Consider the following 27,687-nt stretch of genomic DNA (forward strand, 5'->3'; position numbering starts at 1 on the left):
TAATTTAAAAGTCCTGTATACATATAAATTATGCATGTCAAGGGTATGAGGCAGAACTGCAGTGCAGCAAAAAGATATTTTTGTTGTAGAAGTTGTTGTAGAAGATCATTTTTTACTAAGTCAGGGAGGGAGGACTCCTTGGGTAATTAGGAAGAGAGGGCTACCTTTGGAGTTGGAGGATCTGAGTTTAAATTCCAGCTCAGTCACTTACCAGCTGAGATCCAGGACAGATTCCTTGTTGGCTATCAGTTTCATCTATGTAGGGGTGACTGTTTGTCACCATCTTATCCTATGGTGCTCATGGAATTTGGCTCAAGGGGGAAACTGAAGGAAACAGAAAGGAAGCAGGGGATTGACCTTTAAGTAAATCAAGTGTCCACATGTTAAAAGTATCCAGCCCTATATTAAAGGTAGAATTTAAACTCCTTGAGAGTAAGGGCTTCATTTCATTTCCCTCTATTCTTTGTCTCTGACATTTGGTAGGCAGCTAATAAATGTTTGTTGAATTTGAAATGGAGGGAGCCTAACTGGCTAATCCCTTCTGGTAAATCCCAATTCAACCCTGTAGTTGAGCCAGAGAAATCTTTTAAAAAGACTTACAAAGAGCCACACAGTCCCAGATTCCCATCTTGGATGCAAATACAAAGCTGAAGCAATTCGCTTATCACAGTTTGGGTGACCATGTGTTACTTATGTTGCAATTATGGATATGAGAATGCCAGTTCTCTTATTTGCACAGTCAACACATGATGAAACGTGAAAGCTGGCTCGATTTCATTGTTTATATCTCACATAGTGATTTGATTGCATTTACTCATGGAGAAGAAGTATACCACATCTGCTTCACAAAGGCTGTGCTTTCCTTTTCATGAACTTGGGGCACCTAGTGAGCAGCCATGCATCACAATGGGGCAATTTTATAAATAGAGCAGAGTTGGCTTGAACTACTTCCATAAATTCAGGTCCTCTCTGGATGGAGAAGGCTTATAGAGATGTTCCGAGCTGATGAAATTGTCCTAGAGATGCCTGGATGAATTGGTCACATAATTATCCCCCTCTGATCAATTAATGTTCCCAGTGAGTATAGCAAACTACATTTCTCAAGCATAGACTGTTGGAAATTGTTTGGTAAATGAGTTGGAGCCTCTGCTATTAGACTTCCTTTTGGTTTTAAAGAGAAATGCCTTTGGCAGTTCCGAGTATATGGAATTTAATTAAAAGCACTAATGAAGAAGAATAGAAGCCCCAAATAGTTGCCTCTCTTTTATCATTACAACTGACTTTCCTTCTTGTTCTCAGGGCACTTCTTGTATCTGGAGGCTACTCCAGTTGGCTTGAGAGGTGAGAAAGCCCATCTGAAGAGCTCTCAGTGGCAAGAATCCAGTACAGCCTGTACCTTGACTTTCTGGTACTTCATATCTGCAAAAGCTACAGGATTCGTTCAGATACTCGTTAAGGTATGGCTTGAGCCTGCTAATGCTTTAGGGCGTCTCCTGAGCTGCCTTAGAGATGGCACCATCCAAGAGGATTTAAAACCAAAGAGGGGCAGCATGTTTGTTTGAGAAAGTTCTGTCTTGAATAGTGTTATTGCTTGTGAGGTAGAAATAAAACTGCTTGAGGAACATGGAGAAGGGGGTGAATTCTGTGTCTTTCAGTTCAAGGTCCCAGAGTATCCACCCAGAACCTTACCATATATGTATGCATACAGAGTCTTGCTTCATGGCAGCCAGATTATGCCCTTTAATATAGACAACTTTCTCTGTCTATGCAGGAGATAGCTAAGGGGTGTCCTGGATACATTGCTAAACTTGGGAATCAGGAAGAGCTGAGGTAGAACCCCATCATAGACATTGATTAATGTGCTATCACAGATTCTCTCTCAGCCTTATTTTCCCCATCTGTATGGATGACTGAAAGAGAATTCATTCATCAAGCACATACTATGTGCAAAGCCCTGATAATACAAATAGAAAAGCTAGACAAATCCGGCTCTCAGAAAACCTACATCTAAGAAGAGACAACACACGAAGAATGTTTCAGCTGCAAGTTAGATGGGAAGGCATCATGGTCTCTAGAGTTCAGCAGCAAAGCAAATGATAACAAATCTTCTTTAATATTATTGCCATTGATAAAAGTATATCCATTGCTGATATTAAACCATTTGACAGTGCCATGGACTTTCATGGAAAGACTTGCTTTTCTCAGTGTTTGGTAACTGTAACCTGCTCTTCCTAGGACTCTTGGGCTTCTTGATGGCTCACTATGCCCATCAGGGTGAGTGATAAGATGGTAGTAAGGGTGGGGTTTGGTAGCTCAACTTTCCAAATACATGCTAAATCCTGTCCCTCCCTCTGCGTGCCTTGTTATTTCATCTAGGTTGGCTTCTTGTCCTGAGGATGGTCCTTCTCTATAGAGATTGTTCTCCTGAATCTAGGAACTGAAACTGTTCTCCTGAAGTCTAGGGACTGAGCTGGAAGCAGGGCAGGGCAGCAATGCCATTCCATAGAATCTTTGCCTTAATGACCTACTGGTGACAGTAGTTCAACAATTGCTGTTGTTGGTAGTATAAAATTGGGATAATGGTTTTTGTGAAGATCAAGTAAGATTTCGTATATGTATATATATATATATAAGATGCTTTGCAAATATTAAAGTACTATTTTAATGTTAGCTACTTGAACATCATCATTGCCATAATCAAAATCATTCCTATGTTTTGCCTTCCCACTATTTGGTAGGATAATAAGAATAAGTCCATCCATGTGATTTCATTTTTGATCATTTATTAAGGGAATTTAAAATAGGCATTAAGATTGTAAGCATTCACAGTGCAAAGGCATTTGGGAAACTAGCAAAGAATTATTCCCTTATTCCAATATTTTGGAAAAATACTACATGCTGATATATTTTTACTGAGGGCTAATTGTTTCTTCTGGGAATCTAATTCAGACTTAGGAACAATTCTTCTGAGAAAAATAACAAAGAAGAAGCACAATATTAATATCTCCTGTTTCTCATTTCTTTATTTTTAGCAAGGTAAAATGGAATTAAACAAAAGAGCTATGTTTAATAAAACTATAAGAAATGTGTGTGTGTGTATGTGTGTGTGTATGTGTGTATGTATTCTCATGTGTGTGTATGTATCTGCATCCCAGGTCTCTAGCTGAAATTACAGGCAAGTGTACTTAGCAAAGATGCTTTACAAGCTGCTACTGTTGCATTACCCAGTAACATTGAGTCCTGGTGCTCCGTGAAGATGTCTGATCTGAATAACAAACAGTTTAACAATTCTGAAGAGCTAATGCTGACCAAATCTGTGTTTTACCTACCAAGGTGAGGAGCCTTTGACCTAGGCCACAAAAATTCTGTTATTGGGGATTTGTTCTGTGAAGTTTGGATTCTGTGAAAGGGCTTCATCTGAGGACCTAGAGGACCACATGTGGCCTTGAGGTCACAGGCTCTCCACCCCTGCTAAACCATCGGACACTTATTTGAGTATCTTTTGTCCATAACTATGTGTTTTGTCATATAATAAGATCAGAGAAATACAATCACAAATGCAACCAACTTTACTATAAGGATATATAATTAATTAGCAATGAGAGATGTAAGGCAGTGCCAATGTAAAGGATAAGCTCCTCATGGGAGTATTTTGATTGCTTTTTTATGTACATCTAACTCCCATGTGAAATTTCATTGCTATATGGAAACTCCCAATGTACAAAGTTCCACCACAAAAGTCCTTACCCTCAAATTCTAATGGGGGAGAAAAAATGCAAAAAAAGTAGATAATTCAAGATACATACAGAGTAGTACATAGATGGTAATGTCAAATGGAAATACTCATGACAAGAGACTACTCAGTGATTAAATGGATAGAGAACTGGATCTGGAGTTAACAAGACCTGAGTTTAAATGTGGCTCCAGAGATTTCTGGCTCTGTGAAGGTGTACAAGTCACTTAACCTCTGTCTACTTAGTTTCCTTATTCTTAAATTGGGGATGATAATAGAACTTACCTCTCAGCTTTTTTGAGTGGATCAAATGATGTAAAATTTGTAAATCTTAACACAGAGGCAGGAATATAGTAGATGCCCAATAAATGCTTTTGAAAAAAAATGCATTAGCCTTCTGGGGGCCAGTATAGCAGAGTAAGCAGTAAATTAGAGGAACTCTCCCATATTCGCCTCCAAACAAATTCTGGAACAGCAGAACCAGCAAAAATACGCAGTGAAGCAGTCTTTTAGCTCAAGAAAATTGAAAGACTGGCAAGAAAGATCTGTCTCACTAGAGTAAAAAGTGAGCCCAGTCCAGGATGAGAAGAATCCCAACAAGCCAGAAGCAAGTCCCAATTCAGCAAACTAGTGGGTGATCCTGAGCTCCAGTGTAGTGGAGCTGGCAAACACCAGCACCAGGACCCCCGCTATGTGCCACAGCATAGCCAGGGAATGGACAGACTCCAGATCCAAATACCTTCATTTGCTTCAGCCTAGCCTTGCACAAACAGACATCCCACCAGTGGCCAGACCTCCACATGCTTCAGCATAACTTCAGGCAAACAGATAGATGCCAACACTATGAGTGCCCAAGCAAACAGGCAGCCTCCAGTGCTGGTGCTTCAGTGTAGTCCTAGGAAAATGCAGAAACCCTCCGCCAGCCTCAGTACATGCCAGATGCCACCACTAGGACACTGGCTCAGCATCAAGTAAACTGCCAGATCCCTACAGCCTCCAGCTGTGCCAACTACCCCCATCCTACCTCCTCAGCAGAGCACCAGACAGGAGGATCCCTTGTGGGCCTCAGGGAAACATCAGTGCAGCACCAGGTAAATAGCTAGGACCTGCAGCCCCTGTCACAAGAAGCCTGAGACAGTGCCCCTCCTATCCTGGAGCTAATAAGCTCAAATTTAAATGAAAGAAAAAAGGCCTGAAAAGATGATCAAACAACAATAACAACAACAACAACAAAAAACTGACCATACGAAGCGATTATGGTAACAGGGAGGATCAAGACACAAAATCAGAAGAGGGCAACTGTTAGAACACCTATGGGCAAAACCTCAAAGAAAAATGTGAAGTGGTTTTAAGCCCAGAAAGAACTCATGGAAGAACTCAGAAAGGAGTTTAAAGTCATATAAGAGAGGTAGAAGAAAACTGGCAAAATAAATGAGAGTGATGTAAGAGAACTATGAAAAAAAGTCGATAGCTTAGAAAAAGAAAAGAACTATATGTGCTTAAAAATATTGAAAATTTGAATAACCATTGTTTTACTTTGGAAATTATTTTAGTTATAAGTAACACAGGTAGCAAAATAACAATCTCTTCTTAAAATGTATGGATGAAATTTTGAAATATATAATGTTTATTCTGGCCACTTATATTCATCTCAAATAGGAGAAACAATGCAGCAGAAACATGGGTTTTAATATGTATTTCACATAGCCTATACAGGTCCTATTAATATTTAGTAAGCCATATCTTCCTTCCAGGATTCAATCTAGAATTGAATCTACAAATTTTATTCAAAAATCATCCTTGAATGTTCCACATCTATGATTTATCTTCGTTAATGATCATCATCATGATAAATACTTTGATGATCCGTTTCCATAGTACTCTTCTGGTCACCCCTTCTTGTAGTGTCCATCCTAAAGGTGACTGGCAGATCTCATCCCAAAGGATGCACAACTTGCCTTTCTTTCCTTCTGTCTTGCCCACCCTTGTGTCCTTGAGATAACATTCTTGCACTGGTGTATTTTTTTGGAGTTTACAAGTTAATATTTATTTTGAAGTTGTAACAAGAATAGACACAAGTCTGTTCCTCTCTACATATTCCCCTCTACATACCTTTGGGTCATAATCTCCTTTGCCCCATGACTTCAGTCTCTGAGGGAGTAGTTTATCTCAGTTCCTACTTAGCACTGATCCCAACAAGTTCAGATGTATTCTCAAAACAAAATTATTAAGGTGATTGCAAATTAGTAAAGGTCAATGAGTTTGAAGGGAACTTAGAGATGACTCATATAGACCAATCTGACCTTGAATAACTATCCCATCTACAACATATGGATAAAACTTCCAATTACATGAACCAATGAGTATTTGGGGGAGAACCATAATGCTTTCTTTGTACTGGCCAGATTGTTTTGTTCTTTTTTAAAATGAGAGCTCTTTCCAGTACCATCTTGAAACAAAAGACACTTGTATCTTTTTAGACAACTTTTCAAATGCATAACAGCTGCTACCTGAAGAGTTTTATGCTATTTAAGAACTCTTTTGTCTAAAATAAACTAATTAATTTTAAATAGTCATCCTGAATTTATGCTTTGGAAGTGTGGAAGAACCTCAAACCTATCTATTTTTCAATTCCCATAAAAAGTCCATGTGTTATAGAACAAAATGGATGGGAGCAATAAATACTTTTGGATAAATGGCACTCGTCATTGAAACACATTAGTTCTGTTGAAAAACATGGTAGGCTTTTGTGGTGCCTCATTTTGCATTATACAGACCTTGAAACTTCGGACATAGCAAGAATCTGAAGGGTGGACTAGGTCAATGACTTTATCATCTACATGAGAAACTGAGGTCCAGAGAAGCTAAGTGATTAATCCACAGTTAGCCAGCAGTAGGTTCAAGCAAAGCCTTCTCCCACTATCCCATCCTCATTTGTACAGATGTCCACTTTTGCCTTTGAATCATTAGCTTAATTCCTCCTCTTTTCTTCCCTGCTGTATCCTTTTCCCTTTCCCTTTCCTCTTCCCTTTTAAGATCATCAAAGCATAATTAAAATCAATCCTGAACCCTCTATTTTATTTGACTCCCTCCAGACTCATGCTGACCTGGCAGTTCTAAGGGAAACTTCTATCTACCCCTCCCCCCAATCCATTCCAAACACACCATTAGAATAAAAGCACTTAATCTTTAAGAAGCCTTTTCTAATTGTTGCTTATATTTACTTTTATGTTTTTCTATACCCTCATGTTTGCATTTTAAATTTTCTATTAAACTTGGGTATTTTCATGCAAAGTACTTAGAAGGCCTCCATTAAAAGTAATTTCTTAAATTTACTGTAGGAATACAGAATTGTGTGGGTAAATTATTCTTGATTGTAAAACTAGAACTTCTGCCTTTTGGAATGTCATTATATATACTCTACTCTTTTAGGATGGTAGCTGGTAATCTTTTATAATTCTGACTGTGGTTCATCAGTACTTGACTATTTTTTTTTTGACTCATCGCATAAATTTTTCTTTGATTTAGAAGCTCTGAATTTTGGTCATAACATTCCTAAGAGTTTTCATTTTTTGAAGCTTCTTTCAAGATGTGATCACTAGGTGATTTTTCTAATTTAGTCAGTAAGGGGGGGCGAAGCCAAGATGGCGGAGTAGAAAGACACACAAAGGCAGGCTTTCCCCACACAGCCCATAAAATATCTGTAGAGAGGGGACGTTAACAAATTCTGGAGCAGCAGAAGTGGAGAACAACAGAGTGGAGGAGATTTCCAGCCCAGGGTGACCTGAAAGGCCCACGGGAAATGTCTGTTGCACCTGTGTGGAGCAGAGCCCAGCCCAGCCTTGGCTGCTTGGCACAGCTCGCTAGCAGCCTTTAGGGGCAGAATCTCCAGTCGCTGAATCCCCAGTCCCAGTAGCAGTGGGTTCGCAGATCCCTCAACCCATAGATGCCAAAGGTCAGTGACAGGGTTTTTTCAGCTGGCTGGGAAGGGAGAAGGGTCTTCCCGTAGCTCTGGCCTCAAGCAGCAGCCTGCAAAGGCCATGGCAGGCAGCAGCAGTTCCCATGGCAGGTCCTACAGCAGCTGTATCCATTGTTGGATCGTAAAACCCCTGGGGGCACTGAGGAGCTGAATATTACCTCAGCCCTGTGTAGAGGCCCTGAGGGAGCTAGTCTTTGTCTTGCACTGAATGGTGGCCCTGCCCCCACAGCTTGACAGAATCCCAGCCCCCCAGTGCTGGCTTGGCAGAACTGGAGGCCAGATGGCTATGGAGAGGAAACTCTGCTAAGATTCTGGGCACAAAAATCTCTCCTTGCTCCCAGACCAGTGTACATGCTTGATTGTGCCACCTTGGAGGAACTGAGATCTTACAGATCCCCAGAGTATACCCTACTCTTGACAAAGGACCCAAAAGTCAAGTAGCTGGTTGGGAAAATGCCCAAAAAAGGGAAAAAAAAATAAGACCATAGAAGGTTACTTTCTTGGTGAACAGATATCTTCTCCCATCCTTTCAGATGAGGAAGAACAATGCTTACCATCAGGGAAAGACATAAACGTCAAGGCTTCTGTATCCCAAACATCCAAAATAAATATTCTAATTTAGTCAGTAAACATTTATTGTCTACTGTGTGTGGGGCACTCTTCCAAACACTGGGGGTTTAAATATAGGTAAAAGTCAATCTCTGTCCTGAAGAAATTCCCAATCTAATGGGTATATGAGGGGAGACAATAGTTTTTTTTAAAGTTAAAAAGTGGAGGGCTGTGGTTTTTAACCTGGCACAGGAACATGATGAAATCAAGAGTGATGCTGGGTGAGCAATGATGAGATGGTTGTCCTGTGCATCCACCATAAATGGAGGACTTGAGAGGAGGTGTCTACCACCTGCTCTCTACTTTTTTCCATTTGGAGGGAGAGAGAGGCCCTAGGTGCAATAAATATTGAGGCAGTATGAGATTTCAGGGTGAATTTGATCTTGCAGGATAATGAGGTTCCAGTGAGTTTAAGAGTGCAGCCATGAAGTATAGGAGAGAAGTCAGTTGGGAAATGCCCTCTCAATCTAAGTGACAAAGCAATTTTCTTCCATGACTTCTTAAAGTATGATATCTAGTCTTATTTTGTGGTAATAACTTTCAGGTAGCCCAATGATTTTCAAATTATCCTTATTAGATGTCATACATGTTATGACTAGATCTTTCCAATGGCTCTTGAGGGTGATAGGTTGGAGGATCAAAATAATGGCCTCATCAGATAAGCTCTCAGAAATGTGTCTGAATTGGCTTGTCTGGTGAGAGCCAACACACTCATAGAATACAAAATGCCTTGGTAACCTGGGTCAGGATGTAGGCACACCATCATTTATCTCCCCTGTTTCTTCTTGTCTAAAGCTTTTCTGAACTCCAAAGGTTTACCTGGGCCAGTTCTTGTCTCATCTAACAAGAGAGTTCTCCCCAAGATAATACAATTTTGTGGTCAGTTTTATAATCCATGGACAAAAGGCAAACCCATTTATTTTTCCTTAAGTGCCTCTAGCTAAATGCCACCTTTTTGCCCACTGGAATAATAGCACCTTTGCTTAAATTGCATTTAGTCTACCTGCTTCATATAACTCCCATTTGGGGTCTCTGATGAAATAGGGCTTATACTGCTTAGCTTTTACATATTATACTATGTCCCTGTTTATAGGATGATCAATTTCAGGCTCTCAATACACTCAATCAATTTTATAGATGAAGAAATTGAAGACTAAGAATGTTAAGTAATTTACCCAAGTTATCACTTGCATTAAGATGCAGAGATGGAATTTGAACCCAGGTCTTCTGGCTACACGTATCTTACATTTACAATTGCAATGCATTGTTCTGCCCTATACTATAAGCACTCAAGGTACAGAGGCCATATTTATCTAAGAAACAGTGCTAAGGACAAAATATTTTGTCAATATTTTGCAATTGCTTTTGAATGCTTATGAGGAAGGATGCCACTGGAAAAAATAAAGATTTATATTTAGAGAAATATGAATGTCAAATTTAATATGTTAATGAAATAGATCAAATGATTATTCAAAAAGTTAGATTGTGTTCCTCACACTAGCACAATATAGTCTTATCAGATATTTTTGTGGTCTGTGTGGTCTCAAATAGGTCCAAACTTTCATGAACACACTTTTACCAATACCAGGAATACTGAGACCTTACAACTGATAGACTGAATTCCCCTTGTTCCAATGTATTTTGGGAGAAATCTATTGTTTTAATTGTATAGACTACCAGGTCATTTCAAATATCATAAGGGCAAGTTTCATAAGGGCTAATGACCTGTGTGTCATTATTTCCAGACAGCAAGAGGAATCAAGATGTGTGAATATTTATATAGGAATTTCAGGTCTGAAGAGAACCACATTGAATGAATTCCTCTAGGCACTAATGATTGGAAACATAATGCTATTTTAGATCAGAGCCAAGTTCAGAGCAGCCTAAGCAGAAGCAGTCTTGGAAGCTGCCATAACTCTGAGCTCTCCCAGACAGACTCAGCTGTGGGCCCATGGCCAGCTGGAACCAACACGTTGTTGAACTGGCTGTTAGTAGATTAATGTATTTGGAGGATTTGTCACCTGGATTTAGGGAGCTCTTTCTCAAATGTCATATGTAGGCATAAGTACTGACATTTGGACTAGTATGGGACAAAGGTGGAGGGGAGCAATGTGCTAAATTTTGTTTACCTCTCTGTAAATTTCACTGACCAGTATGCTTAAACTTAAAAAAAAGAGTTTAAAACTTAATAGTTTAAACTTTAAAAAAAAGTCTGCGCTTTATTCCATAGGAAAATTTTACTTCAATGTGAGTCTCAATAATGTCAATGTATTGACTTATTAAATGCTGGTTAATTTGCTAGTTTTCAAAATATCATTTATTTGTTTATTTAAAATACCACTCTTAGTAGAAATAATATTTACATCTTTTAAAAATTCACTTGATATGAAAAGTGGTAAAAATATCAGACCCAGTCTTTGTTACTTTTTTGGGTGGTATTCCTTATCAAGATAATGATCTTCACCATTCTATATGCCTTTTTCATACTGACTATGGCATTTGCACCATTAAATTAGGGTCAAACATTTTTTATTTTATTTTATTTTTTTTATTTATTTAACTTTTAACATTCATTTTCACAAAATTTTGGGTTACAAGTTTTCTCCCCTTTTATCCCCTCTCACCCCCAAACACCAAGCATTCTAATTGCCCCTGTGACCAATCTGCTCTCTCTTCTATCCTCCCTCTCTGCCCTTGTCTCCGTCTTCTCTTTTGTCCTGTAGGGCCAGATAGCTTTCTATACCCCTTTACCTGTATTTCTTATTTGCTAGTGGTAAGAACATTACAGTTGATCCTAACACTTTGCGTTCCAACTTCTTTACCTCCCTCCCTCTCCACCCCTTCCCTTTGGAAGGCAAGCAATTCAATATGGGCCAAATCTGTGTAGTTTTGCAAATGACTTCCATAATAGTTGTGTTGTATAGGACTAACTATATTTCCCTCCATCCTATCCTGTCCCCCATTACTTCTATTCTCTTTTGATCCTATCCCTCCCCATGAGTGTCGACCTCGAATTGCATTCTCCTCCCCATGCCCTCCCCTCTATCATCCCCCCCACCCTGCTTGTCCCCTTGTCCCCCACTTTCCTGTATTGTGAGATAGGTTTTCCTATCATAATGAGTGTGCATTATATTCTTTCCTTTAGTGGAATGTGATGAGAGTAGACTTCATGTTTTTCTCTCACCTCCCCTCTTTATCCCTCCACTAATGAGTCTTTTGCTTGCCTCTTTTATGAGAGATAATTTGCCCCATTCAATTTCTCCCTTTCTCCTCCCAATATATTTCTCTCTCACTGCTTGATTTCATTTTTTTAAGATATGATCCCATCCTCTTCAATTCACTCTGTGCACTCTGTGTGTGTGTGTGTGTGCATGTGTGTGTGTGTACTCCCACCCAGTACCCAGATACTAAAATGTTTCAAGAGTTACAAATATTGTCTTTCCATGTAAGAATGTAAACAGTTCAACTTTAGTAAGTCCCTTATGACTTCTCTTTGCTGTTCACCTTTTCATGCTTCTCTTCATTCTTGTGTTTGAAAGTCAAATTTTCTTTTCAGCTCTGGTCTTTTCATCAAGAATGCTTGAAAATCCTCTATTTCGTTGAAAGACCATTTTTTTCCCCTGAAGTATTATACTCAGTTTTGCTGGGTAGGTGATTCTTGGTTTTAGTCCTAGTTCCTTTGACTTCTGGAATATCCTATTCCATTCCCTTCGATCCCTTAATGTAGAAGCTGCTAGATCTTGTGTTATCCTGATTGTATTTCCACAATACTTGAATTGTTTCTTTCTAGCTGCTTGCAATATTTTCTCCTTGACTTGGGAACTCTGGAATTTGGCCACAATGTTCCTAGGAGTTTCTCTTTTTGGATCTCTTTCAGGTGGTGTTCTGTGGATTCGTTGAATATTTATTTTGCCCTCTGGTTCTAGAATCTCAGGGCAGTTTTCCTTGATAATTTCATGGAAGATGATGTCTAGGCTCTTCTTTTGATCATGGCTTTCAGGTAGTCCCCAAATTTTTAAATTGTCTCTCCTGAATCTATTTTCCAGGTCAGTTGTTTTTCCAGTGAGATATTTCACATTATCTTCCATTTTTCCATTCTTTTGGTTTTGTATTGTGATATCATGCTTTCTCACAAAGTCCTTAGCCTCCATCTGTGCCATTCTAGTTTTGAAACAACTATTTTCTTCAGTGAGCTTTTGAATCTCCTTTTCCATTTGGCTAATTCTGCTTTTGAAAGCATTCTTCTCCTCATTGGCTTTTTGAACCTCTTTTGCCAATTGAGTTAGGCTGGTTTTCAAGGTGTTAATTTCTTCAACATTTTTTTGGGTCTCCTTTAGCAGGGAGCTGATCTGCTTTTCATGCTTTTCTTTCATCTCTATCATTTCTCTTCCCAGTTTTTCCTCCACCTCTCTAACTTGATTTTCAAAATTCTTTTTGAGCTCTTCCATGGCCTGAGCCCATTGGGTGGTCTGGGACACAGAAGCCTTGATTTCTGTGTCTTTGCCTGATGGTAAGCATTGTTCTTCCTCATCAGAAAGGAAGGGAGGAAATGTCTGTTCTCCAAGAAAGTAGTCTTCAATAGTCTTATTTCTTTTCCCTTTTCTGGGCATTTTCCCAGCCAGTGGCTTGACCTCTGAATATTCTCCTCACACCCACCTCGCCTCCTGATCCTCCCAGCCAGCGTTTGGGGACTGAGATTCAAATGCTGCTTCCAGCCTTAGGGCTTTTGGCGGGGGCAGGGCTGCTATTCAGTGTGAGATTAAGTTCGGGTGGTCAGGTCGAGGCAGGGCCGCCTCTCAGGCTCAGTTCCCTCAGGGGGTTTATGCACAGACCTTCCACAATGGATTCAGGCTCCCGCCTGCTTGGGGATCCCTGGTCTGCAGCCGCCTCTCAGCTTCTACCTCCTGAGGGGGCCCGAACCATGGGGGCACCCCACTCCCCTCTCGACCCGCCAAAGAGACTCTCTCACCGACCCCCGTCACCTGTGGGCGGAGGGACTTGTGTGGCCACTGGAGATCCCGTCCCTGTAGCCTGCTCGGGTCTGTTTCTCTTGGTGCCGTGGCCGCAGCACGTCTGGGCTGGGCTGGGCTCCGCGTCTGCAGCACGACGGACCTTTTGCAAGAGGTTTGCAGGTCCCTCTGTGGGTGGAGGGACCCACGTGGCTGCTGGAGATCCCGTCCCCGAAGCCCGCTCGCATCTTTTCCTCTTGGTGCCTTGGCTGAGGCAGGGCTGCCCTCAGCTCCCAGTCCCGGCACCCAGTCCGCAGCGCGAAGGACCCCCCGCGAGAGGTTTGCAGGTCCCTCCGGAACAGAAATCTCCCTCGCTCCAATATTCCATGGCCTCTGGGTGCAGAATTCGCCATGAGTTACTCCCCTGTAGCCATTCTGTGGGTTGTGGGTTCGGAGCTATGTGTATGTGTGTCTTTCTACTCTGCCATCTTGGCTCCGCCCCCCCCCCCCCCAAACATTTTTTAGAAATGGGATCCTCGGTGGCAGAGCCAAGCTGGAGGAGTGACAGCAACTACTCACCTAAGCTCTAGGACAAACTCCTTCAGATACCTCTAAAAAGAGAGTCTGAACAAATGTTGGAGTGACAGAATCCAGTGGCAGATAGATTGTGGTAGAGTTCCAACAGGCTGGAATACTGACAGGAAGGATCTGTTGCACGGGCTGGAGGAGTGCACAGAGCACAGCACATAGGCTGTACCAGTGCAGACCCCACCATAGCAAAGCCAAGCAGGAAGCCCTGGACAGTCTGAAACTGCAACACTGTGGAATCTCAAACATATCAGCCCATGATGGAAGTCCAGTGGAACTGAGCAAGAGAGAAGCGCAGAACCCCAGATAACTGCAGCAGTGGCTCCTAAGACTATTAGACCACAGATTAAATGTCTGTAAGTAACCTACTTGAAATTCCAGGAGTCAAGATGGGAGAGGCATTGGTAAATGCTCTCCCTCTCCCCTTGTCGACCTTGAAAAACTCAGAATGTTTTCCCAGGAAAAATCCTGGTACAGTCAGATAAGCCAAAGGGTAAACAGTGTCTTAGCACGTGGGGCCAGGAAAATTGCAAAGGGGGCCCCTCTTGCTGTGACTGAAGGGGATCAGTGCAGGACCAGAGCTATTTACAACAGTGCCATCTCAGTGAATAGGGAGGTGATCCTAAGCCCCAGGGGGGTTCAGCCTTCAATCGTCAACACCAGGACCCCAGGCGTCCCTCCACACCTCTGGGGAATAAGGAAGACACTAGTGCAAATGGGGTTCACCAACCACTGACCCTGACTGTGCTCAGGAGAGGACACCTCCTGTGACCAGACCACCTCTTTCCCACACTTAATGTAGCTAGCTCCAGGGCAACTCAGAAAGACTTTACCAGGCCTCTGCTTCGGCACATCAACCAGCTCAGCACCAGGTAAGCTACAGCATTCTAGCTCCTAGCTGAAAGAACAAGAGGCCACAACACACAAAACCTCAAGTTCTAAGCACAAGAATGGTGGGACACAGAACTCTCTGCCCCAGAAAGAGAGATCCACTTTAAAAGCCAGGAAAAGGGCAATCATCATGAGTAAGAAGCAAACCAGAAAAGATAAGACCATAGAATTTTTCTATGGGACAAGGACCAAAACACAAATACCAAAGAGTCAGCACTGAGACTGTCCTTCCATCTGAAACTTTAGAAGTGAATATGAACTGTTCTCAAGCCCAAAGAGCATTCTTGGAAGAGTTTAAGAAGGATTTTAAAAAACCAAATTAGGGAAATAGAAGAAAAACCAGCCAATGATTTTAAAAATATGAAAAAAAGAAATCACAGAAGAATTTAAAAGGAAATTGGACTAATGGAAAAGGAAGTACAAAGCCTAACTGGAGAAAATAACTCCTTAAAAGGAACAATTGAACAGATGGAAAAGGAGATGCAAAAGTTAACTGAAGAAAACAATGTGATAAAAATTAGAACTGGGAAAGTAGAAGCTAATGACTCTATGAGACCTCAGGAATCAGTCAAACAGAATCTAAAGAATGAAAAGATAGAAGAACACATAAAATATCTAATTGGAAAAACAACTGACCTGGAAAAAAAATCAGGAGAGAAAATCTAAGAATTATTAGTGTACCAGAAAGCCATGGTGAAAAAAAGAGCCTGGACAATATCTTTCAAGAAATCATCAAAAAATAGTGCCCAGAAGTCCTAGATCCAAAATAGTCCTTGAAAGAATCCCCTGTTTACTTCCTGAAAAGGATCCCAAACTAAAATTACCATGGAACGTTGGTGCCAAATTCCAGAACTATCAAGTGAATGAAAAAATACTGCAGGCATCCAGAAAGAAAAGAAGCTCCTCAAATATCGAGGAGCTACAGGACCTTGCAACTTCTACATTAAAAGATCAGAGAGATTGGAATATGATATTCTATAAGGTAAAGGAGCTGAGGCTACAACCAAGGATCAATTACTCAGCAAAATGGAGCATAATATTTCAGGCAAGGAGATGCATATTCAATGAAATAAGGGATTTCCAGACCTTCTTGATGAAAAGGCCAGAGCTCAGTAGAGAATTTGATCTTCAAACACTAGTCTCAAGAGAGGCATAAAAAGGTAAACAGGGGAAAAAAACAACTTGTTATTCAATATGGGCAAACTGTTTGCATCTTATAAGGGAAGATGATAGTTGTTAATCTTGAGAATTGTATATTTATTATGATATATAAAAGGGATATACGTAGAGAGAGGGAATGGGTATAAAGTAAATGATACACACTGGGTAAAGGTAAAAGGTTGGAGCAGAATATATTGTGCTTCAGCTGATGTAAAAAAAAAAAAAAGCAGGGGTAGCAATCCTAATCTCAGACAAAGCAAAAGCAGAAATAGATCAAATCTAAAGAGATAAGGAAGGAAACTATATCCTGCTAAAAGGCACCATAGACAACAAAGCAATATCACTACTAAACATATATGCTCCCAGTGGTATAGCATTCAAATTCTTAGAGGAGAAGTTAAAGGAGTTAAAGGAAGAAGTAGCAAAAATATACTAGTGAGGGACCTCAACCTCCTCCTCTCTGAACTTGATAAATATAACCTCAAAATAAACAAGAAAGAAGTTAAGGAAGTGAATAAAACTCTGGATAAGGTAGATATGATAGATCTCTGGAGAAAACTGAATGGAGATAGAAAGGAATATATATTTTTGTCAGTGGTACATGTCACATATGCAAAAATTGACCATGCACTAGGGCAAAAAAACCCCTCACAATCCAGTGCAGACAGGTAGAAATAGTCAATATATCCTTTGCAGATCACAATGCAATAAAAATTGTATGTAATAAAAGGCCTTGGAAAGATAAACCAAAAATTAATTGGAAATTAAATAATCTAAACCTAAAGAATGAGTGGGGTAAATAACAAACCAAAGAAATAATCAACAACTTCATTCAAGAGAATGACAATAATGAGCCAACCTACCAAATCTTACGAGATGTGGCCGAAGCAGTTCTTAGAGGAAGTTTTCTATCTTTGAATGACTACGTGAATAAAATAGAGAAGGCAGAGATCAATGAATTAGACATGCAGCTGAAAAAGCTAGAAAAAGAACAAATTGAAAATTCTCAAGTAAATACCAAATTAGAAATACTGAAAACCAAAGAACTGATTAATAAAATTAAAATTAAGAAAAGTATTGAACTAATAAATAAAACTGAGTTGATTTTATGAAAAAAATACAATAAAATGGATAAACCTTTGGCCAATTTGATTAAAAAAAGAAAGAAGAAAACCAAATTACCAATATCAAAAATGAAAAGGGTGAACTCACCTCCAATGAGGAGGAAATTAAAATAATAATTTGAAATTACTTTGCCTAACTGTATGCTCATAAATTCGACAATCTAAATGAGATGGATGAATATTTTAAAAAATATAAATTGCCCAGATTAACAGAAGAGGAAGTCTAATACTTAAATAACCCCATCTCAGAAAAAAGAAATTGAACAAGTCCATCAATGTACTCCCTAGGAAAAAATCTCCAGGGCCAGATGGATTTACCAGTGAATTCTATCAAACAGTTAAAGAACAGTTAATTTCAATACTATATAGACTATTTGGGAAAATTGGTGAAGGATGAGTCTTACCAAATTATTTTTTGATACAAATATAAATAAGACAAAAATTTGTGAAAAGTGGGATATAATAAATAGCAGTTCAATAAAATAATAATGAAAAATAAATGTCACAGGCATATACGTGAATAGTGCTAGTAATAAATGTTATTGTCCAAAGGTACCTGTAATCAAAGAGACCTGGGAAGAATTTATGAGGGAGCAGAGACGTGAACTGTATTTTTTTTAAATAAAATGAGTGAGATATGGATAGAAGAGAGATAGAAAATGGCGAATTAAGTTAAGGAGAAGAATATAAGCTCAAGTCTGAGATAACACATTTCTTAGTTTCAAGTTTTTATTCAAGTGGTCTTCTCATCTCAGCCTTATAGAATCCTGAGCTTTCTTCAAAGAATAGTTCTGCTACTTTAAATATCATACTTAATTTTTTGATTCCCCTCTACCCTCCATTATTGATGTTCTCTCCTTCTTGAAATCATTTTTATTCCTTTTTCTCTATTCACTCTTGTGTAATTATGCATTTCTTTATTAAACTATAATCTCCCTCAGGGAAAGAACTATTTTGTATCCCCAGACCCTATCACAGTATTTGTACATAGTAGATCCTTAATATATGTTAGCTGAATTGAAATGAACATATATATCTATATCTATATCTATATCTATCTATCTATCTATCTATCTATCTATCTATCTATCTATCTATCTATCTATATATATAGAGAGAGAGAGAGAAAGAGAGAGAGAGATCACTGTGCGTGTAAATTGAACAATTAGCCAAGTATTTTATTGTGGCTTGTTCAACTATTTCAACATTTTATTATTATTTAGTTAATTTTTATTGATATTAATTTTTCTTATGTCTGTTTTATTTCCTTAGACAAATTGTCAGTTGTTTTGGAAGGGGGGTAATATTTCTTTGTATTTGTCACAAAACCTGGAACAGGGAAATTTACATAGTAGATGCTTACTACGTTTGTCGATTTGATGTAATAAAGTAGCCCTAAGGAATCTGGAATGAGTTTATTCAGAAAATTTGAAAGCAGTTCATTTACCATTAGGTTGACAGTTAAAAGGCAGGGAGGGGAGTGTGTTTGAGGTCCTAAAGTCAAAACTGAGGAAATATTTATTTGCCTGGATGCAGATGAAAAATATCAGCACATATTTATAGCACTGCTTATGCCTAGTCCGGCTATGAAATTAGAGAATACTTTTGTTGTTCAGTTGTATCTGACTCTTTCTCATCCCATATACTATAGGGTGCCAGACTTTTCCATCTTTCACTATCTCCTGAAGACTGCCCAAGTTCATGTGCATTGTTTCCATAACATTATCTCATCCTCTGCTGTCCCAACTTCCTTTTGCCTTCAATCTTTCCCAACATCAGGGTTTTTTACAAAAACTTTTTATGACCAGAGCAAATCAATTGACAAATCTGTAGCTGATATTGATATTCCAATGACTTTCTTCCCCATCTTTAATGACAGAGGAGTGAATTGACAACTGATAAACAATTCAAGACTCAGAAATAGCAGTGCTTCTCAGATCACTGGCTCCACTTCCAACCCAATCCCCACAGACATCATAAAGGGAGGCACCTTATGGAAATGCATATGGCATTTGTTCCTGCAGGTGCTGTGCTCCCTGTCCCCCGCATTCAGAAGACCCTGGAGAAAGTAAGTTTTGGCTGCCAAAGTCTTTTGTACTGTCAAGTGTTTCAGCATCAGAAATGAATTTATTCATGGAAATGGGCTTAAGGAAGATATATTGCCGTCTACTCTGCCACTTTAATAGGATGTGAGCTATTTGACAGCAAGCATTGTCTTACTTTTCTATTTGTATTTTTAATACTTACCATAGTACATACTAAGAGATTACTAAATAATTTTTCATTCATTCATTTATGAGCTCTAAGGAAGCTTAAGTATTTTAGGTATCACATTTTTAAGGGGTTAACTTGAGTGTTATAGTCATAGGTCAGTTGACCAAAGGATATTTTTTTTCTCAGAAATCTGAGTATTCCCACCATTGATGCAGCTCATAATCCACTACATGCAACCATGGTCCATGTCCTTCCAAAATTTTGTCACATGGAATGCATTCAATGGGTTGAGGGGAGGGTGTCCTTTCATTCTTTCCATATGGACAAAGGAATGAAGTCTGAATCTGTGAATTCTTTGGGTTAGGGAGCTCCAAGGTTGGGAAACTCCCTCTACTAATGCAGGTTGATATTTTTGCAACTCATGCTTAGAAAGTTGCCTAAGAGCATTAAGAAGAGAAGTGTCATGCCAATGTAACATAAGAGATATATAAGAGATGAGATTTGAACCCAAATCTTCCTGCCTTTAATTCCAGTTCTCTAGCCATTATTTCTTGTTATCACTCTTCAGATACAGCAAGTAAATCCTAGTAAAATGAGAAACAAAGATGGTGCATGGAACATAGAGTCTGACAGAAGTTTTGTTAAAATTCTTTGCTGCCTCAATCCCAATTCAGAAATATTTCCTTGTTAGTCAGTCAAGCATTTATTATGCTCCTACTATATACTGAGCAATTTACCAAGCTTTAGGGATTTAAAGACAGCTCCTGCTTTCAAAGATCTCACTTTCTAGCAACTGTTTTATCTTGAATCAGAAGATAAATAATTCTCTAAATCCCAGAAGTTTAAGTAGATCCAGGCTCTTCTTTTCCCCTTCAATTGTTTGAAATAACTTTCAGGTGCTTGTTTGAAACATTAACTTTTCATAATTACATTAAATTTTAATATATTTTTCCATTTTTTCCTTTGAAATATTCCAAAATTTTTGATGTGGTAATGTTTCTTTGTTTATATTTGAATTTTCCTTTTTAGTCAAAGGAATACCTGGCTGAATGAAAAATGAAAGTATCTATATCATCAATTTGACAAACAAAAAACAGGCTTCCAGGTGACCCCAAATTAGCTTAGCTTTCACAGAATGATTTTGTTTCTTAAAAGAGATTTGTTTATAACATATGGTTTAAGCAGGAGATAAATCCGAGGAAAAGAACCATGATAATCATAGGGCTTGCTCTCTCTTTGAAATGGTTTTCATATACGAAATGTTAAAAGATGAGAACATGAATAGAACTGTTTTAATTTATTATATTTACTAGGACAAGCAAGTTGGGAAATTGTCAGTCTTTGTTTTCTTAGAAATGATTGCTCTCAGCATTGTTTATTGTTTTGTATCCTATATGTTATCTAAATTACATCTAGCTTAATTGTGCAATATAAAATATAATTTGACTGAATCAAATCAAAAATTGAAAACAGATCTTTTGGTGCTTAGGGAAAACATTCACCAGTACTTTGCCAAATGATTGGAAGTATAGTGTTGTCTGGGAGTTCCAGACGGTTTATCTTGGGTTAATTTGAATGAAGTATTTGCACCTCACAAGAGAATTTTCCTAACTCTTGTGCCCCCTCTGAAATTCCCAGAAACTTTTTTGTGGCAAATTCTTCAGAGACATGTATGTCAGTGATCTTTTTGGGAGTTGTAAAGATAGTCAGATTATTAGAGGAATTTCCATCCTTTATATGCATATATTATTCTATAAGACAATATATAACTGAGTGCAAAATAATTGTGTTTAATTTCCCTTCCCTTCTCTAATACTTACTAGCTGGGTGGCCCTGAGCAAGTCACTTCATCTCCTTAAGTCCCAGTTTCCTCATCTGTAAAATGAGGGGTTTGGAGCATATCCTCTTTGAGGTCTCTTCCAGCTATGAACTTGTGATTCTATCACTTGTACAATTACAGAGTCACAGTATCCTCTGTCTTGTTTCATTTCCTATCAGTAAGTTGGTCAAATATTTATTAAAGACATAATATGTGTTTGGTGCTGCGCTAAACAATACTATCTGAAAATATACTTCCTTATAAATATAGAATTATACAGTGAACAATGAAATAGCCTTGAGACCACACCATGTGAAGATACATTGAAGGAGAGGAGTGCTTAACTTAGAGAAGACTGGAATGGGGAGAAAGTGAGGGGCAGTATAAGGGCAAACATCTTCGCTACTTCAAGGACCATCTTGATGTACATTTTTCCAAGGTCTATATTATTGTTGTTGTTCAGTTATTTTAGTCATGTCACACTCTTCATAATGCAGTTTTCTTGGAAAAGATGCTGGAGAGGTTTGTCATTTCCTTCTCTAGCTCATTTTACAAATGAAGAAATGAGGGAAATAGAGTTAAGTGTCTTGCTCAGGGTTACACAGCTCATAAGTTTCTGACACCAGATTTGAACTCATGAAGATGCCTTCCTGATTGCAGGTCCAGCACTACCTAGCTGCCTCAGGTCTATATATCCATCTTTTATTTCTCTGCTGAGCAAAAGTTATACACTTCCACTACATTTTAGACATTTCAAACTCAACGAACAATTCCAAAACAGAACTTATTACCTTCCCTCCCCCCCCACAAAAATCTCTCCTCTCAACTTTCCAATTATTATTTAGAACATTATCCTCCCAATCCCATTATCATCACCTCAAAATCATCCCCAAATCCTCATTCACATTTACCTCCTGCATCCAATCTGTTGTAGATCTTGATGTTTCTGTCTATTTTTGATGATATCTCAGCATAGATGTTCCCTCCTCTCTATGACATATCCAACTGCAGAAGTTCTCATCATTTTTTTAAAAAAAACATTTTTGATTACTGTAAAAGCTTTCTATTTGGTTTCTTGCCTCAAGTTTCTCCCCAATTCATCCTCCACTCAGCTACCAAAGTGATTTCCCTAAAGCATGTCAGACACTGACACCCAGTTCCAACCCCCTAATTTGGTAAAGTTCAGGGACTTCATAAGACTTCTAGGATCAAACAAAAAAAAGTCCTTCATGACTAAAAGATCTTCACATAAGACTCTCCTTCCTCTGATGCCATGTCTTTTTACTTATCCCTCATGCCTGAAATGCTCTCCTCCCTCACCACTATCCTCTAGCATTATTGTCTCCTTTTTAAGACTCAACTCAATACATACCTTCTCCAGGAGGATATCCCCCATCCCACCAATGTCTTATATTCCATTTACACTGTACCATCTGATATGCACTTAATTATTTGCAGTGTCTCCCTCGTTGGAATGTGACATCCTTGACAGAAAGAACTGTGATGTTTTTTGCCTGTTTTTATATCACGAATTTAGCAAAGTGCTTGGTGTACAGTAAGTGATTAATATTTGCTTGTAGAGTTACAAAACTACTAAAAGACTAGTAAAGAAAAGGATTAAATCCCAAAAGGACTGCATAACATTATGAATAAAATAATGATCTTGAATCTGGAAGACCTAGATTCAACTCTATTATTTGTACTTTTAAACTTCTATACTACTACTACTACTACTACAATTTTTCAGTACTATAATTTTTGCTGCTACTAATCATTATCATCATTATTAATACATATCATTATTAATGGAATAAAAAGTATTATTACATGATAGCTATTGTTTATCGTTATTTATATTATTGTTATATTATTAATATGATAACCACTCAATAAATTATGATTAATATTATTAATAAATTACATTTAATTATATTATTGACATAATTAATTAGCATTGATTTTTAAATTGAAGCTAATATAATAATAAGGTATTAGCAGCATTCAAATAGCACATTAAGATTTGCAGAATACTTTACATACATACCATCACAGTTGAGTATAGGTCCAATCAAATTAAAATGTAATCGGGAACTATTTAACAAATATTTAAAAATGTATAATAATGTAGGTAATATGACATTTTGAAATTAACTCCCTAAGTAGCTGACAGGGATCCTTGCATAGGATTTCATTGCTACCATTCCTTTTTGTGTTTCACACTGCTGGTATAAAGGATATTCTTTAGGAACTGGTTGAAATAGATGGCCTCTGAGGTCCCTTTGAACTCCAAGATTCTGCGATTCCTAAAGATTATGTATTGTGTTCAGTTTCATATAAATTTGTAAAGTAAAGTGAACTAAGATGAAAGTCAAGCAGACTAAGATAAATCAGCCTTTCAGAAACTGTATTAATAATTTTCCTTAAAAAGCTGGAGGAGGTGAAACTTCCTGTTGAATTTTATATTTAAAAATATGTGAAATACTATGGCTTTAGAATCCTATCCCAGTTTGTAGCTTCCAATTAGCTCATTTTAACTTTCCATATGTGGCTCTTACCAAGCTGAAAACTCTCCTGAAACTACAGATATCTCGTAGAACAGACTAGCTAATTATTCTCTTTTCTTCAAATTCTTCGTTAGTGTTGCTTCATGTTAACAAATTACCAATTTGTTATAAGTACAAATGTCAAAACATCAAATTAATAAAAGCCTAATTCTGTGAAAACAATCTTACCCCAAATTTCTGGATCCTTTCCATCTTTCATTATTGTTTTTTCTTGAATTTTGCCAAATCTAGCTCAACAATTGATAACCTGTCCTTTTAGATTTATTTTCTGAAGGAAAATAGAAAGAATGGTAAAATAATGGTTTGATAGACTACTGTGAAATGATTCATATTTAAGATTAAAATTGTACATAGTCTCTCAAGTCCCTTTTATTGCTGGGATTATAGGAGAATTAATGCCATATAGTGTGACAAAGCTGGTTGTCTTCAGTCATCTTACTTTTCATTGTCCAGCTTTTGTCCATTGTACTATAAAATAATAAAATAACTGTTATTTATTTAACATTTTGCTGTCTTTTGAGCCACACAACAACCCTATAAATTGTTTATTGTAGTTATTATCATTCCTGTTTTATAGAAGAATATATCAAGGCTCAAAGAGGTTGTGACTTGGCTGTGGTTACACAATGAGAAACTGTCAGATGCAGAATTTGAACTCAGGTCTTTAAGGCTTCAAGACCAGCATTCTAATCAATAAGCCAAATTTTCTCTCCATAGGCAGATGTACTAAAATTGTGAGATGGTATCATTTGGATCGATGTTTTAAAGGGCCCAGTCTGCCTGTGCAACTTCAGTCGTCTCAAAAACTAATCACATTTGCATTTGGATTTGTGGTCTCTTTGATTTGGAGAGGCATATTAGAACCTATCAGTGCCTGCCATCCTATGCAACTCCTGATCTTATGCTCCCATAAATTCATTAAAAAGGAATCTTCCCAACCTGCTTTAAGCCTTCCTTGCTTCCTTCTGACACTGTAAAGATATCAGTATTGTAGTGTTTGAATTACTGACCGTATAAACAATATGTCCTCCTTTTCTGTCATACATTGACCTGATGACATATTTTACTCCTCTTCTTCTTAGGTGCATAAGATGATAGGTTTCAAACTCAAACGGGCCTTAGAAAACATTTAGATGAACCCCCTCATTTTTACAGATGAGGAAACTGCGATCTAGGGTGGAACAGTGACTTGCTCTGCTCAAAGAAGTTGTAAGTAGAATAGCTGGCTTTGGAACTCAGGTAATCTGACATAAAATTGCTGTACCACACTTGTTTTTCAAATCCCGAAGTCATATGGAAGCCTGCTTGAATTTATCATGTACTTCTTCTCTCATTTAATTTAAACAGGATAGAAATGATTAATGAGGCTCTCTTCTGGAAATTTACATTTTGAGAGTTGGTATCCTTTTGAATTAGCTCAATAGATAAATGAATTTCTCATTATAAGATTTGGAGGAATAACCTGAAAGTGGGTTCCTTTTGAAGGAAAATAGTTTTATTTTGGGGGGAGTGGGAAATAAAGACTCTTTTCTTCAGCATGTGACATTAAATTCACATTACAGGAATGTGAATGTAGTAAATGGCTACCTATTGTGCCTACTTACAATGCCAATACAATCTGGTAATCAGGAGGAATCTCTTCTTCTGGAATTAGAGGTCTTGAGTTCTAATCATTGATCTGTAGCTTTCTACCTCTGTGACCTAGGGTCAGGAGTAAAGTCTGAGTAACAAAAGTGAAACTTAACTTAGTTTTGATCTATTGGTCTGATAAAAAGACAAAATACCAGCATTAGGAGAAATGGTATTAGTGGTTGACTAAAGAGGAAAAATGTGTTTAAATTTATTTATTAGAAGGGGTCAATCAATGCTTATTGAAATTGAATTTTAATTCCTGATCACAGCAGCATGGTTTTTAAAAAATGACTAATTTCAATTTAATAGAATTGGGAGTTGAACTGGGTATGCAACTAAAAAAACCCTAGGAAAAAAACAAATGAACTCCCCCTCCCCGAGTAAATACCAAATTGGAAATCCTAAAAAATCAAAGGAGAGATTAATAAATTTGAAAGTAAGGAAATTATTAAATAAATAAAACTAACAGTTAGAAAAAACAATAAAATAGATAAACCATTGGTTAATTTTATTTAAAAAAAGAAACAAAATTATTAGTATCAAAAATGAAAGGGATGAATTTAACACCAATGAAGAGGAAATTAAGACAATTGTTAGGAGCCATTTTGCCCAGTTTTATGCCAGTAAATTTTACAGTTTTACTATTTAAACTAAATGCATGAATATTTTTAACAAAGCAAATTACCCAGCTTAGCAGAAGAAATAAAATCCTTAAATAACCCAATCTTAAAAAACAGAAATTGAACAAACCATCAATGAACTTCCTAATAAAAGACAAGCTGGATTCAGAAGTGAATTCTACCAAACATTTAAAGAACAGTTAATCCCAATACTGTATGAACTATTTGCCAAAATGGGCAAAGAAGGAATCCTACCAAATTCTGTTTATGACATAAATATGGTGCTGATACCTAAACCAGGAAGAACCAAAACAGAGAAAGAAAATTACAGACCCATTTCTTTAATGAATATTGATGTAAATAGTCTAAATAATTTGCAAAGAGATTACAGCAGTATATCACAGACTGGGAATGCAAGACTGGTTCAATATTAGGAAAACTGTCAGTATATTTGTCCATATCAATAACAAAACCAACAGAAATCTTAATAGATGCAGAGACAGCCTTTGCCAAAATACAACACCATTCCTGTGATAAACACCAGTAAATGTAGGAATAAATTGAGTTTACCTTAAAATGACAAGTAATATTTATCTAAAACCATTATCAAGCATTTTCTGTTAAGGGGAAGACTTCCCAATGCAACCAGTGGCAAACCAAAGACATTCATTATCACCTCTGTCATTCAATATTGTACTAGAAATGTTAGTTATAGCAATAAGAGAAGAAAAAGAAGTTGAAGAAATTAGAATAGGCAACAAGGAAACAAAACTTTCACTCTTTCGCAGATGACTTGAATGTTACGTACTTAGAGAATCCTAGAGAATCCACTAAAATTGAAATTATTAACAACTTTAGCAAAGTTGAAGGATACAAAATACACCAACATAAATCATCAGCACTTCTATATATTACCAACAAAATCCAGCAACAACAGAGAGCAAGAAATTCCATTTAAAATAGTTGTAGACTATGTAAAATATTTGAGAGTCTACTAGCCAAGACAAACCCGGGAACTATATGAACATATCTACAGAACACGTTACACACAAAGTTAGATCCAAACAATTGCAAAAATATTAATTACTCATGGGTAGACCAAACCAATATAATAAAAATTACATCTAAATTAATCTATTCAGCGTCATACCAAATTATCAAAAATATATTTTATAGATCTAGAAAAAATAATAACAAAATTCACCTCTAAGAATGAAAGGTTAAGAATATCAAGGGAATCAATGAAAAAAGATGTGAGGGAAGGTGGTCTAGCTATATCAGATCTTAAACCATATTATTAAGGTTTAATTAGCAAAACAATCTCGTACTGGCTAAGAAATAGATTGGTGGATCAGTGGAACCAATTAAGTATAAGTTACATTATAGTAAATGACCCTAGAAATATGGTATATGATAAATCCAAAGATCCAAGCTTTTGGAACAGAAACTAATTTGACAAAAACTGGGAAAACTGGAAAACACTATGACAGAAACTATGTATAGATCACCATCTAACACCATATAGCAGCATAAGGTCAAAATGGGTACATAATATGCACATAAAGGGTGATATCATAAGCAAATTAGGAGAGCATGGAATTGTTTATCTATCAGGTGTATAGCTAAGAGAAGAATTTATGACCAAAGAGGATGTGGAGAGTATTACAAAATGTAAAATGCAAGCAAAACAATGCAACCAAAATTATAAGGAAAACAGAAAAATGGGGAAAAAATTTACTACAATATGTATGATGAAGGCCTCATTTCTCAAATATATAGAAAAATGCAAATCATTCCCCAGTTG

General features: G+C 37.5%; 1 protein-coding gene across 4 annotated transcripts in view; it reads left to right on the plus strand.

The window, feature by feature from the left end:
- The window catches only part of MALRD1 (MAM and LDL receptor class A domain containing 1), a 1,140,778-nt gene that overhangs the window by 709,585 nt on the left and 403,506 nt on the right, over positions 1–27,687 (plus strand). For all 4 annotated transcript variants that reach the window (XR_011976660.1, XM_072651641.1, XM_072651639.1 and 1 more), the window contains one exon: positions 1,300–1,457. Coding sequence is in view for 3 of the 4 variants with exons in the window: in XM_072651641.1 (XP_072507742.1) it covers positions 1,300–1,457 (158 nt within the window). In the remaining variant the exon portion in view is untranslated. The remainder of the gene's footprint in view (positions 1–1,299; positions 1,458–27,687) is intronic.

This window comes from Notamacropus eugenii, chromosome 3 (assembly GCF_028372415.1).
Source record: "Notamacropus eugenii isolate mMacEug1 chromosome 3, mMacEug1.pri_v2, whole genome shotgun sequence".
Taxonomy (NCBI): Eukaryota; Metazoa; Chordata; class Mammalia; order Diprotodontia; family Macropodidae; genus Notamacropus; species Notamacropus eugenii.